The sequence below is a fragment of the Hyla sarda genome, chromosome 5, assembly GCF_029499605.1.
Source record: "Hyla sarda isolate aHylSar1 chromosome 5, aHylSar1.hap1, whole genome shotgun sequence".
In the NCBI taxonomy this organism is placed as follows: Eukaryota; Metazoa; Chordata; class Amphibia; order Anura; family Hylidae; genus Hyla; species Hyla sarda.
The window spans coordinates 154,066,019-154,078,049 of record NC_079193.1 but is presented as its reverse complement, the minus strand read 5'-3'; the positions used below and the strand labels follow the sequence as shown (position 1 = coordinate 154,078,049).

Sequence of the window (12,031 nt, the reverse complement as noted above, 5' to 3'; positions counted from 1 at the left end):
AAAATATATGTTATACAAGATATACTACAAAAAAAGTGCAAAAAAAAAAAGAAAAATAATACCCAAAAATTAATGATAGATTTGGGCCTTTGTTTTTTGTTAGAAATCAAGCATTACTATGTGTGATCTTTTTTGTACAAATGTGAAACCACTATCCGTCTCTGTGGTTAAAGGGCTATGTGTCATCTCGGGAGAGAGGGAGGAGCTGTTAAGATAACACCACACTGAAAATGAGAGGATTATACAGCTTTCTGTAATTCAAGCAAAAACATAGAGTACAATAAAGTATGCTATATATCTTAAAGTAATAGTTTTGTTTATATACAATTTTTTTTATACTGGAATACATCTGTAAAGGAGAAGTGTCATGCAAGAAAACTTTTCCCTTATCCAAAGGATAGGGGATGAGTTTTCGATCATGGGGGTCTGACCACTCAGACCCCCCGCGATCTCCTGCATGGGACTCCGACTTTCCCCATAAAGAGTGTGTGTCGACCCCTGCAAGAAGTGGTGGCTGACATGCCCTCCATGTATCTGTACGGGAGAGCCAGAGATAGCCGAGAAGGCTCTCCCATAGAGATAAATGGAGGGGACATGCCCTTTGGATACTGGATAAGTTTTCTTCCATTATATATTTTTTTTAAATGGGCACTGTCAGAAACAAAAACTTTTGATATGTTGTAAAGCATGCAAAGCCAATTGGTTTTGCAATTGCTTTCACTGGAAATTTTTCAGTATTTCTTACTGAAAAAGCCACTCAAATAACTGCCCCCCCTGCCTGCTTGGACACATACTATCCTGCTGTGTCCATGAGTCATCACCTATGTCATGGACACACTTCCTTGATTGACAGCTGTGAGCCCAGAGAAATCCTCCCACTGTCAGCTTGTGTCCCGCTACTGTCAGTGAGGACAAGCTGGGAGTTGTAGTTTTGCTAATGCTAGGGGAGATGTGAGCAGACAGCATACTGAGGGAGGGGGCGGAAACCTACACAGTGAGGCCACGCCCCCTTCCTTTGAGAGGAATTCAGACTAGTGAGCTATAGACACATAAAAATTAGATGTACATGGTTAGGATAAGGTACTGAGTGATATATAAAAAAAAAAAAAAGTTTTGGTTGGATCTGACGGGTACGCTTTAAAGAGTACCTATCATGAACTAAACTGTCCCTAATCCCCCCCCATCCGTCCCTGACTCTTATTTACACTATCGCTGCGTTTATTTTCTTTCAAAACACCCTCTTTCTACCTCTTTTGATGTCTTCATTGCTGCTCATTTTGAGGAAGGAAGGGGTGTGGCCCAGCAGGCACGACATAATCTGAAGCCTGCCTGGGCTCACTTCCACCCTTCTTCCTCTATGCTGCGAGCCAGCAGATCTGATTCTCCTCCTCTCTGTTTACTACTGCATGTGCCATACAGAGAGGAGGAAGATAGGACCACAGAGCTGCCGTGCCACTACTGCAATAAAGGAACATCAAACATAATGGTGGGCCAAGTCAGGAGCATGCCCTGCTGTGCTACAAGCACAACGCTCGCTCCCGCCTGTCTGATTGACAGGCAGGGAACTGCGCTGAACTCATCAGTGTCCCAGCCTGGCATGAGTCCGAACTCTATAAGAGACTTGCAGCTGGGAAAGGTAGGGGACCCCTAGTGGTCATCTTTTCTATGTAAAAAAAGAAATAGAAAGAAAGATATTTTTTAAACACATGCAATTTAAAAGTTATTTAACATACTTTAATCTATGAAATATCAAAAGTTTTTTTTTGACAAAAGGTACTCTTTAAGGGCAAATGCCTGACTTTGCCATGGGGCTCTATGATTTTAGGTTAGAGATGTATAAACAATCTCTGCTGTGGCACAAGTTGATTAGTTATCTTAATGGTTGCCTACGTTTTCTACAGCCTTCATAATTGGTTAGTGTGGTGGAGGGACATATATTAGTTTGCCTGGGTACTATTTTTACTTTTTATTTTCGTGTGATCCTATATTTGTAGTATTATTTATTCATCTAGTCCTAACCTCGGCCTTGGTATAGTGACATTTGCTGTTATAGTTCTATGATTAACGCTGAGAAAACTGGCATTGGTAGCATTCTTCCATTTGCTTATCAATTTGACATCACTAGAGAATGCATAAACTGATTAATTTTATCTACACTGTATATATTTGTTGGTTGGAACCTACTGCTTGTCTATTCTTCTATAAATTTTGTGTACTATTTTTAGTATTTTCTATCCATCATACTCATCCCTTTCTTAGCTTATTATTTTGATCTCTCACTTCATACAGGGAAGTAGATATTACTGCACCTACAAATTAAATATGTACAGGAGAAAATCCTGGGATATAGGCTGACACATGGAGCACAACTGCAGTGGTCCTAGAGAAGGAGTTAAAGGGGTATTCCACCCCTAGACATCTTATCCCCTGTCCATAGGATAGGGGATAAGATGTCTGATCGCAGGGGGTCTGGATGCTGGGACCCCCGTGATCTCTGTCCCGGCATCCCAGCATTCTAAACATTTTAGTTCAATGCTTGTTTCATGGTCACTCATGCATGCTTGAGAAAGGCAGTGAGATACACACCCGCTTGGAAAGAGTTAAAAGAAGGGCTAAAACTGGGACCTTTGACTGTATAGACATCTTACAGGCTGCATAAAGCAAAGCCACTTTATGGCCAGTTAAGCACCTCCATAGAAATATGGCCTAAGATAGCAGAAACTGAGATCTCCCTGTACTTGTAACAACCCTTTGAAAAGGATCAAAACAACAACAGTTCAGAAGAATCAAAGTTGTTTCAATTTTCTTCAATAATATAAATAACCAGCATGTTTGTTGCAGTAAATCCTTTTTATTTTTTATTTTTTTAGAAGTTTATAATACAAAGGCTAAATTGCAATTTACCTTATATATAGTCCAGTGTGACCATACACATAACAGAAAAAACACCTATCAAGTCACACCCAGACCCAAATAATGTTAGTGAAATTTATATTAAAAAAACAATTAAAAGGAGCAACAGACAGACTACACCTGGCTGTACATGGGATAAACTTATATAGCAATTGTTCACAACAATGCATACAGTGTATGCAAATGTTAGTTTTGCCTCACACACAAAAGTATGAAAAATAAATACTGTAAACAGATACTAGCAGAGTTAAAGGGGTACTCCGGTGAAAACCTTTTTTCTTTTAATTCAACTGGTGCCAGAAAGTTAAACATATTTGTAAATGACTTCTATTAAAAAATCTTAATCCTTCCAGTACTTTTTAGCTGCTGAATGCTACAGAGGAAATTCCTTTCTTTTTGGAACACTGATGACATCACGAGCACAGTGCTCTCTGCTGACATCTCTGTCCATTTTAGCAACCGTGCATAGCAGATGTATGCTAAGGGCAGCATGGTGGCTCAGTGGTTAGCACTGCTGCCTTGCAGTGCTGGGTACTTGGGTTCAAATCCCACTAAGGACAAAAATAAATAAAGACTTATTATTATTATTATTATAATAACGTCAGCAGAGAGAACTGTGCTCGTGATGTCATCAGAGAGCATTCCAAAAAGAAAAGAATTTCCTAATAAGTACAGGAAGGATTAAGATTTTTTAATAGAAGTAATGTAAAAATCTGTTTAACTTTCCGGAGCCAGTTGATTTAAAAGAAAAAAGGTTTTCACCGGAGTACCCCTTTAAATTATAATACTGTGTGAATGCAGTGGCAATTACAATATATTAATTAATATATATATATATATATATATATATATATATATATATATATATAGCAAAGCACTCTGCTACCTTTGTATGCTGTTACAGATGTTATGCTCTGAGCATAACTCTTCAAGGTAAGGGTCCATCCTATAGACCCGTGTCCTCTTATTGTGATATCCATCATCCTGAGTTTACCTGCACGAGGTGCGCACCTCTTTCTCTCTGTATATATATATATATATATATATATATATATATATATATATATATATACACAGTGGGGATCAAAAGTTTGGGCACCCCAGGTAAAAATTTGTATTAATGTGCATAAAGAAGCCAAGGAAAGATGGAAAAATCTCCAAAAGGCATCAAATTACAGATTAGACATTCTTATAATATGTCAACAAAAGTTAGTTTTTATTTCCATCATTTACACTTTCAAAATAACAGAAAACAAAAAAATGGTGTCTGCAAAAATGTGGGCACCATGCAGAGTTAATATCTTGTACTGCCCCCTTTGGCAAGTATCACAACTTGTAAACGCTTTTTGTAGCCAGCCAAGAGTCTTTCAATTCTTGTTTGAGGTATCTTTGCCCATTCTTCCTTACAAAAGTCTTCCAGTTCTTTGAGATTTCTGGGCTGTCTGTCATGCACTGCTCTTTTAATAGACCATCCATAGATTTTCAATTATGCTGATGTCAGAAAATTGTGAAGGCCATGGCAAAAGCTTAAGTTTACGCCTCTTAATGTAATCCCCCATGGATTTCGAGGTGTGTTTCGGATTATTATCCATTTGTAGAAGCCGTCCTCTCTTTAACTTCAGCTTTTTCACAGATGGCATCAAGTTAGCATCCAAAATTTGCTAAAAATGTATTGAATCCATTTTTCTTCTACTCATGAGATGTTCCCTGTGCCACTGGCTGCAATAAAACACCAAAGCATGATTGATCCACCCCCATGCTTAACAGTTGGACAGAGGTTCTTTTAATGAAAATTTGTTTCCCTTCTTCTCCAAACGTACCTTTGCTCATTCCGGCCAAGAAGTTCAACTTTAACCTCATCGGTCCACAGAACTTGTTTCCAAAATGCATCAGGCTTGTCTATATGTTCATTTGCAAAGTTCAAATGCTGATTTTTGTGGTGAGGACATAGAAGATGTTTTCTTTTCATGACTCTTCCATGAAGACCATATTTGTACAAGTATCTCTTTATAGTGGAATAGTGTACCACAACTCCAGTGTCTGCCAGATCTTTCTGGAGGGATTGTGCAGTCAAACATGAGTTTTGAATAGTTTTTCTCACAATCCTGCGAGCTGTTCTGTCTGATATTTTTCTTGTTCTTCCAGATCTTGCTTTAACTTCCACTGTTCCTGATGACTGCCATTTCTTAATTACATTCCAAACAGAGGATATTGACATCTGAAAATGTTTTGTTATCTTCTTATAGCCTTCTCCAGCTTTGTGAGCGTTTACTATTTTTAGCTTCAGATTTCTAGACAACTGCTTAGAAGAACCAACGGTGCTGATTGTTAGGGCAAGGTCTGGGCATTTAAAACCTTTGACATTGACATCACCTGGTCTTCCCAGATGATGATTGAGAACAATCCATGACACTGGCAGGTCTCAGCTTTGCAAAGGGGGCAGTGCATGCTATACATTCTGCAAGGTGTCCAAACTTTTGCAGACACCATTTTTTTGTTTTCTGTTATTTTGAAAGTGTAAATGATGGAAATAAAATCTAACTTTTGTTGACATAATATAAGAATGTCTAATCAGTAATTTGATGCCTTTTGGATAATTTTCCATCTTTCCTTGGCTTCTTTATGCACAGTAATACAAATTTTTACCTGGGGTGCCCAAACTTTTGATCTCCACTATATATCTATATATATATATATATATCTATATATATATATATATATATATATATATATATATATACACAAATGATAAACCAAAACAACATAAATACCATGGGGGAACATGAAAGAAAATAAAGAAGAATTTGCCAGGTGTGCTGAAACTGGATGTATAATAAGACCCCGAAAGACGTGTAAATCACAGCCACAGTCACCATGTCTCCTAAAGAAACAAAGAAAGTCCATCCAAAAATCCAGCAGATCAGGCAACAACCCCTAAACATATACCTACATGACAGACCAGGACCCCTATGATGTTTCACTGTTAGGCTTTTTCAGGGCCTTGAGACCAATTTATCCCATGTACAGACAGGTGTTGTGAACTCAAATAGAGAAAAAAACAGACATGGTCACAAATCTGCAACATGCACAGTGATCCTAGGGTTCTCAGCAAAATGTATTAAACAAACTGTTATGAATCGGCTAGCTGGATGTGGATCCTCTGTGTCAGCGAGGGATTGGCGTGGACCGTGTCGGTGGACCGGTTCTAGGTTGCTACTGGTTTTCACCTGAGCCCGCCACAAAGCGGGATGGTCTTGCTGCGGCGGTAGCAACCAGGTCGTATCCACCGGCAACGGCTCAACCTCGCTGACTGCTGAGAAGGCGTGGGACAGAAGGACTAGGCAGAGGCAAGGTCAGACGTGGCAGAAGGTCGGGGCAGGCGGCAAGGTTCGTAGTCAATGGCAATAGCAGAAGATCTGGAACACAGGCTTTGGACAACACTAAACGCTTTCTCTGGCACAAGGCAACAAGATCCGGCAAGGAAGTGCAGGGGAAGTGAGGTTAAATAGACAGGGAGCAGGTGAGGCTAATTAGACTGATTGGGCCAGGCACCAATCATTGGTGCACTGGCCCTTTAAATCTTAGAGAGCTGGCGCGCGCGCGCCCTAGAGAGCGGAGCCGCGCACGCCAGAACGTGACAGCCGGGGACTGGGACGGGTAAGTGGCTTGGGTTGCGATTCGCGAGCGGGCGCGTCCCGCTATGCGAATCGCATCCCCATCGTGAATGTCAGTGCAGCGCTCCCGGTCAGCGGGTCTGACCGGGGCGCTGCAGAGAGGAGAACGCCACGAGCGCTCCGGGGAGGAGCAGGGACCCGGAGCGCTCGGCGTAACACTAACAGGTCATTGGTATACTTAAAGGGCTACTCCGCTGCTCAGGGTTTGGAACAATCTCTTCCAAACGCTAGAGCCAGCACCAGGAGCTCGTACTGTTATAGCCCTGCCCCCTCATTACATCACGCCCCGCACCCTCAATGCAAGACTATGGGAGGGGGAGTGACAGCCGGAATAAAATAGATGGAAACGATATACTCTATTTCCAAGAAGTGTAAAGTGACTGATTTTAGGTTGACTTCATGGGTAGCACCTACACATAATGGAACCATTGTTATATAATGCCTTCACTCAGCATATAATACCCAATGGAAGCACCAGCTGAGACAGCTTTCCCCTAGGTTCACAAGGTCTGACCAGAGTATTGGTTCCAGCAGATGAAGTAATGCCAATTACGCTAAGTGTTCTTTGACTGGAATCCTCTGGAGTCAATAAAAGGATGGATGAGAAAGTCTCAATGCTACAACTAGGCCAGACTATGTGAAGCCTTTTGTTTATGGAGAAAACTGGTCATTGTGATATTTATAACATGAATTAGTATTGCAGAACCTTTTTGTGGTACACTGTAAATTTCCTAGCGAATAATCCATACTAATCATATCAACACACACTTTTACAGTACAGAGGCATAAACAGTATACAGTACACAGTATACAGTACAATACCAAACATTGCAGACATCTTGCATGACACTATGCACAAAATAATATACCTACATTTTACAAAAAAATTTACTCATCTAGAATTAGTCTTATGTTGCACAATGTGTAAAGGTAGTCTCAATGTGTAATGCAGCAATATCTTTGGCTGCTTATTCCGTTTCTTAATCTTCATAAATAATGACTATATCGGGAAGTCAGGAACAGTCAGAGAGGCAAGAGGAGGGCTCTGCAATGCCCTGGGGCCGCCACGCCTCTCTTTAACTCAGTCATCGCTTCATCCCTGTGTAATTGGCACACTGGGCCACCGCAACGAAGACAAATCTTGCGTGGGCTGTGATACTGAGAGACAGCGCATGTGGGCAGACCTGTGTGTTACTTACATATCATTGACAACCTTTAAGGGGTTGCCCCCTCTTGGGGAAAACCCTTTACTAGAAACCCCCCCTTAAAATTGTAACTTTATTGGTTATAGATTAAAAAATACCCCACAAAAAACATTTACAATTCCAGCAGCTCTGAGGTGGTGTTTATCTGGAGAGTTAATGCCACTCTCTCTATAATGGGACACTTATTTAGCCCAGGACTGTGCTTATAATCTGTGTGCTTATGCTACAACACACGATTGCACCTGGTGCCGGGTCCCTATTCTTGTTATTAAGCCACCTTTATACCCGCTGTATTAAAACATTTAACTACTAGCCTCCCCGATGTTTTGTTGACGAATCAGCTTTGTCAAGGGTAGCGAGGCTAATGCAAAAGCCTCGCTACCCTTGACAAAGAAAATTCGTCAGCGAAACGTCAGGGAGGCTAGTAGTTGAATGTTTAAATACAGTGGGCATAAAGGTGGCTTAATAACAAGAATAGGGACCCGGCACCAGGTGCAATTGTGTGTTGTAGCATAAGATGACTGATTTGCCCTGTAACCTCCAGGGACATTCTTTTGAACTTTGTTACTTACATATCGGCAAAGCAATGACTGAGACAGAGAGAGGCATGGCGGCCCTGGGGATTGCGGACCCCTAGCTAAACCTCTGTGACTGTTCCTGACTACCCAAATAGTGATTTTTATGAAGATAAAGAAATGGAATAAGCAGCTAAAGGTACTGCTGCATTACACAGTTAAGTAAAAGTAATATAGTGTATCCAGCACTGCTGCTATTCCGGGGTGCGTGTTCTTATAAAGCTATTTTGTTGCTAACTTACTTAAAGAGTACCTGTCACCAAATAAAACTTTTAATATAGTGTTCCTTGTGTAATTAGCAGACACTTTCCCATTAACTTGCTTTTAAAATGATCAAAATAAATATGTTTAAAATGTAATAGAAAAAAACGGCCACTTGGTGGCTCTGTTCTGTTCCCTGCCACAAACAGTGAGTTTGGTCTCCTCCCGGCCTGGCAGGAGACCAAACTCAGGAAGTGTTTCACTGCAGTGAGCTTGATTGAAAGCTGCACAGAGCCTCACTGAAACATGTAAAAAGCCTCATTGAAACATGCATAGAGCCTGAGGACTCTATTCATCACAGTGCTGCAACGATGTGAGGGCGGAAGTGGTCCCCCAGCAGGCTTCTGTGATGTCATGCCTGCTGGGAAATGCCCACTTTCTCCTGCTGGAAGATTGCACTATGTGAGCAAGAAGAAAGGTAAGGTACAGAGCTTTTTAAAGCTCTGAAATGTTTTTTAACGGTGGGAGGGGTGTTAGAAGTAGTTAGGGAACATAGCCTGAGTTAGTTTAGAAAAGTTTATTTGGTGACAGGTACTTTTTAAATAGAAGACAATCTGTGGTGCTCAGTCCATAGAGATTAACTTTAATCTTCCATAACAGACATGAAAAGACAGCACTCACCTGATCTTATTTTCTTCTTTATTGAAGATGCATACTCACATAATTTCAGGGGGGAAGAGACAAACAGGGGGTATATCAAGGTGAGGATACAGCTGCTGCTTCTTATGATCTCGTGCTTCGCCAGGCCTCACGGAGGCCTGTTTGTCTCCCCCCTGAAAAGATGTGAGTATACATCTTCAATAAAGAAGAAATTAAGATCTGTCGTCTTTTCATTTCTGTTATGGAGCATTACACATTAAGACTACTTTTACATAGTGTGTACAGTTATATAGGGTCATGTGATGTGACAGTTGTGCTTTAGTCTGAGCCTGTCACCTCCTATCTACCCCATAGACAATCTGCAATGCAATATATATACATGAAATACAAGTCAGTGCTCAATATTGCTGCCATATAAATATATTAAAGAGAATAGGGCCCAAGATTGACGCCTGTGCTACCCCACTAATAACAGTGAAATTGTTTCAAAAACAGCTCCACACCTGTCCTCGGGTGGAGTGTGGTATTACAACTGGTCTTCATTCACTTCAATAGAACTGAATTGCAATACCACTCAAAAACTGAGGACAAGAGTGGCGCTGTTTCTTTAAGATCACATTCTACTTATTTTCTACGCTTTTGTGTTTTGTGTGTTGTGACCAAACACCACTTTGAGCTAAACTATACATTCGGACAAATGCCATAAAATATATAATTCCTTATATCATTATAAAGCATTAACTTACTGGGGCAGAAGGATTTTTCACAGTGATGCTGGGAGTTGTAGCACGTAAGGCACCACTCACACCATGGTAGTACTTAAAACAGATCTTAGTTTCCGCTGAAATAAAGAATAGAGTGAGTCAGTCATTGGAAATGAACACAAATATCATAGGATGAAGGTCATAATACAGTCAAGATTGTGAGTGATTTCTTTATAATAAAGGATTTATACATATACTTAAAGTGTACCTGTGATCAACAAAAACGTTTAATATGATGCAGATAATACCATTATATGTATATTTGTAATATACATTGGTTAAAAAATTTGTATATTTTTGTTCCTTAAGCTCTTGCATGTGTATCTCTATGAGGAGTCCAAATACAGGAATGTGCACTGAGGCTCTATAACATGCTCCTGACCCATACATCAGGATGATTGATAAGCCAGGAGCCTGCACAGATCCCTGCTTGTCCTACCCTCACTTCCTGTTTTTGGACTCCTCATAGAGACACACATGCAATAGCTGCAGGGAAAGCATTTTTTCACCCAAAAATATACACTAATTTTAACCAATGTATATTACAAATATACATATAATGGTATTACCTACATTATATCAAAACTTTTTGTTGACAACAGGTACACTTTAATATGGTTCCTTAGTATAAACTGCATAAAAACACCTGTAAACTATTTTTTGCAATTAAAGAGGTATTCCAGGATTTCTTTCCCTTCAGCCTTTCAGCCCATAATACCATGTCATACACTTATTACCTCCATGTGATGCTTTTTCCTGTTTTCATGCACGGGACCCACACCTGGAAGTGCTGTACTGCAGCATGGCCATGGCCCCTGGAGACCATGTAACTTATGACATATTGTCCCTGATTTAAAAGTGGAGTGTAGTTATCTTTGTGTTTTTTTTTTTCCCCAACAGATATAAGTAATATATGTAATACTTATTACATTATTTTTTACTTATTATTTTATACTTATTACTTATATTTTCCCAAATTTGTCCCTACATTTTGCTTTTTCCACAACTGCTCTGAGCTGTTGGGCTTTCCAGAGCTTAAATTCACCATATTTTGTGTTGAGACATTAGTAAATATGTTTGGATTTTTCTAATCTGTCAGGGACATGGCCCCTTTTTGCAACCATGCCCCTTTTCCCTGGTGACCATGCCTCTTTTAAGGATTAAAATGGAGAGTTGGATGGGTTTTGTGGTCACAAATTCTGGCGCATGAAGCATGCAACATAATTTGAGCGGAAAACTTGAGAAAAAAACAGTCAAGATCACATTAGTAAATGACTCTCATTGTCTCTGGACATATGGAATGCTGGAAAAGGTCAGAGACAATAGTAAAATGAAAAGGCTTGCACTACAGCACTTCCTGGGGTGAGTCCCGTACATGAAAACAGAAAAAAAACTGCACACGGAGGTAATAGATTATTACACAGCATTATAACATGGCATCATGGGCTCAAAGGATGAAGAAAAAAAATCCTGGAATACCCCTTTATAGTGTACCTCCAATCAAAACTGCCTAAATAGTAACTGAGTGCAGTCTAAGGCTATGTTCGCCATGTGGATATAACATGCCTGTGCTAGGACCACCTCAGGAATACATCTCATAGATGGGAATGCATTCCGTACATTGTCCCCAGAAAGAATAGACAAGTCTAACAGACATTTATGCAGTCCCCGGAATCTGAATTTCCACATCTGTGTATAAGACATTATTGTGTGCACGAGTTTTAAAGGGGTACTCCAGTGGAGAATTTTTTTTTTTAAATCAACTGGTGTCAGATTTGTCAATTACTTCTATTAAAAAAAACTTAATCCTTCCAGTACTTATCATCTGCTGTATGCTGCAGAGGAAGTTCTTGTCTTTTTGAATTTCTTTTCAGTCTGACCACAGTGCTCTCTGCTGACACCTCTGTCCATGTCAGGAAGTGTCCAGAGCAGGAGCAAATCCCCATAGCAAACCTATCCTGCTCTGGACAGTTCCTAACATGAACAGAGGTGACAGCAGAGAGCACAGTGGTCAGACAAAAAAAAAATTCCTCTGTAGC

General features: G+C 40.2%; 1 protein-coding gene across 5 annotated transcripts in view; it reads right to left on the bottom strand.

The window, feature by feature from the left end:
* The window catches only part of HECW1 (HECT, C2 and WW domain containing E3 ubiquitin protein ligase 1), a 341,519-nt gene that overhangs the window by 174,465 nt on the left and 155,023 nt on the right, over positions 1-12,031 (bottom strand). For all 5 annotated transcript variants that reach the window (XM_056520523.1, XM_056520524.1, XM_056520526.1 and 2 more), the window contains one exon: positions 9,975-10,069. In XM_056520523.1, the coding sequence (XP_056376498.1) occupies positions 9,975-10,069 (95 nt within the window). The remainder of the gene's footprint in view (positions 1-9,974; positions 10,070-12,031) is intronic.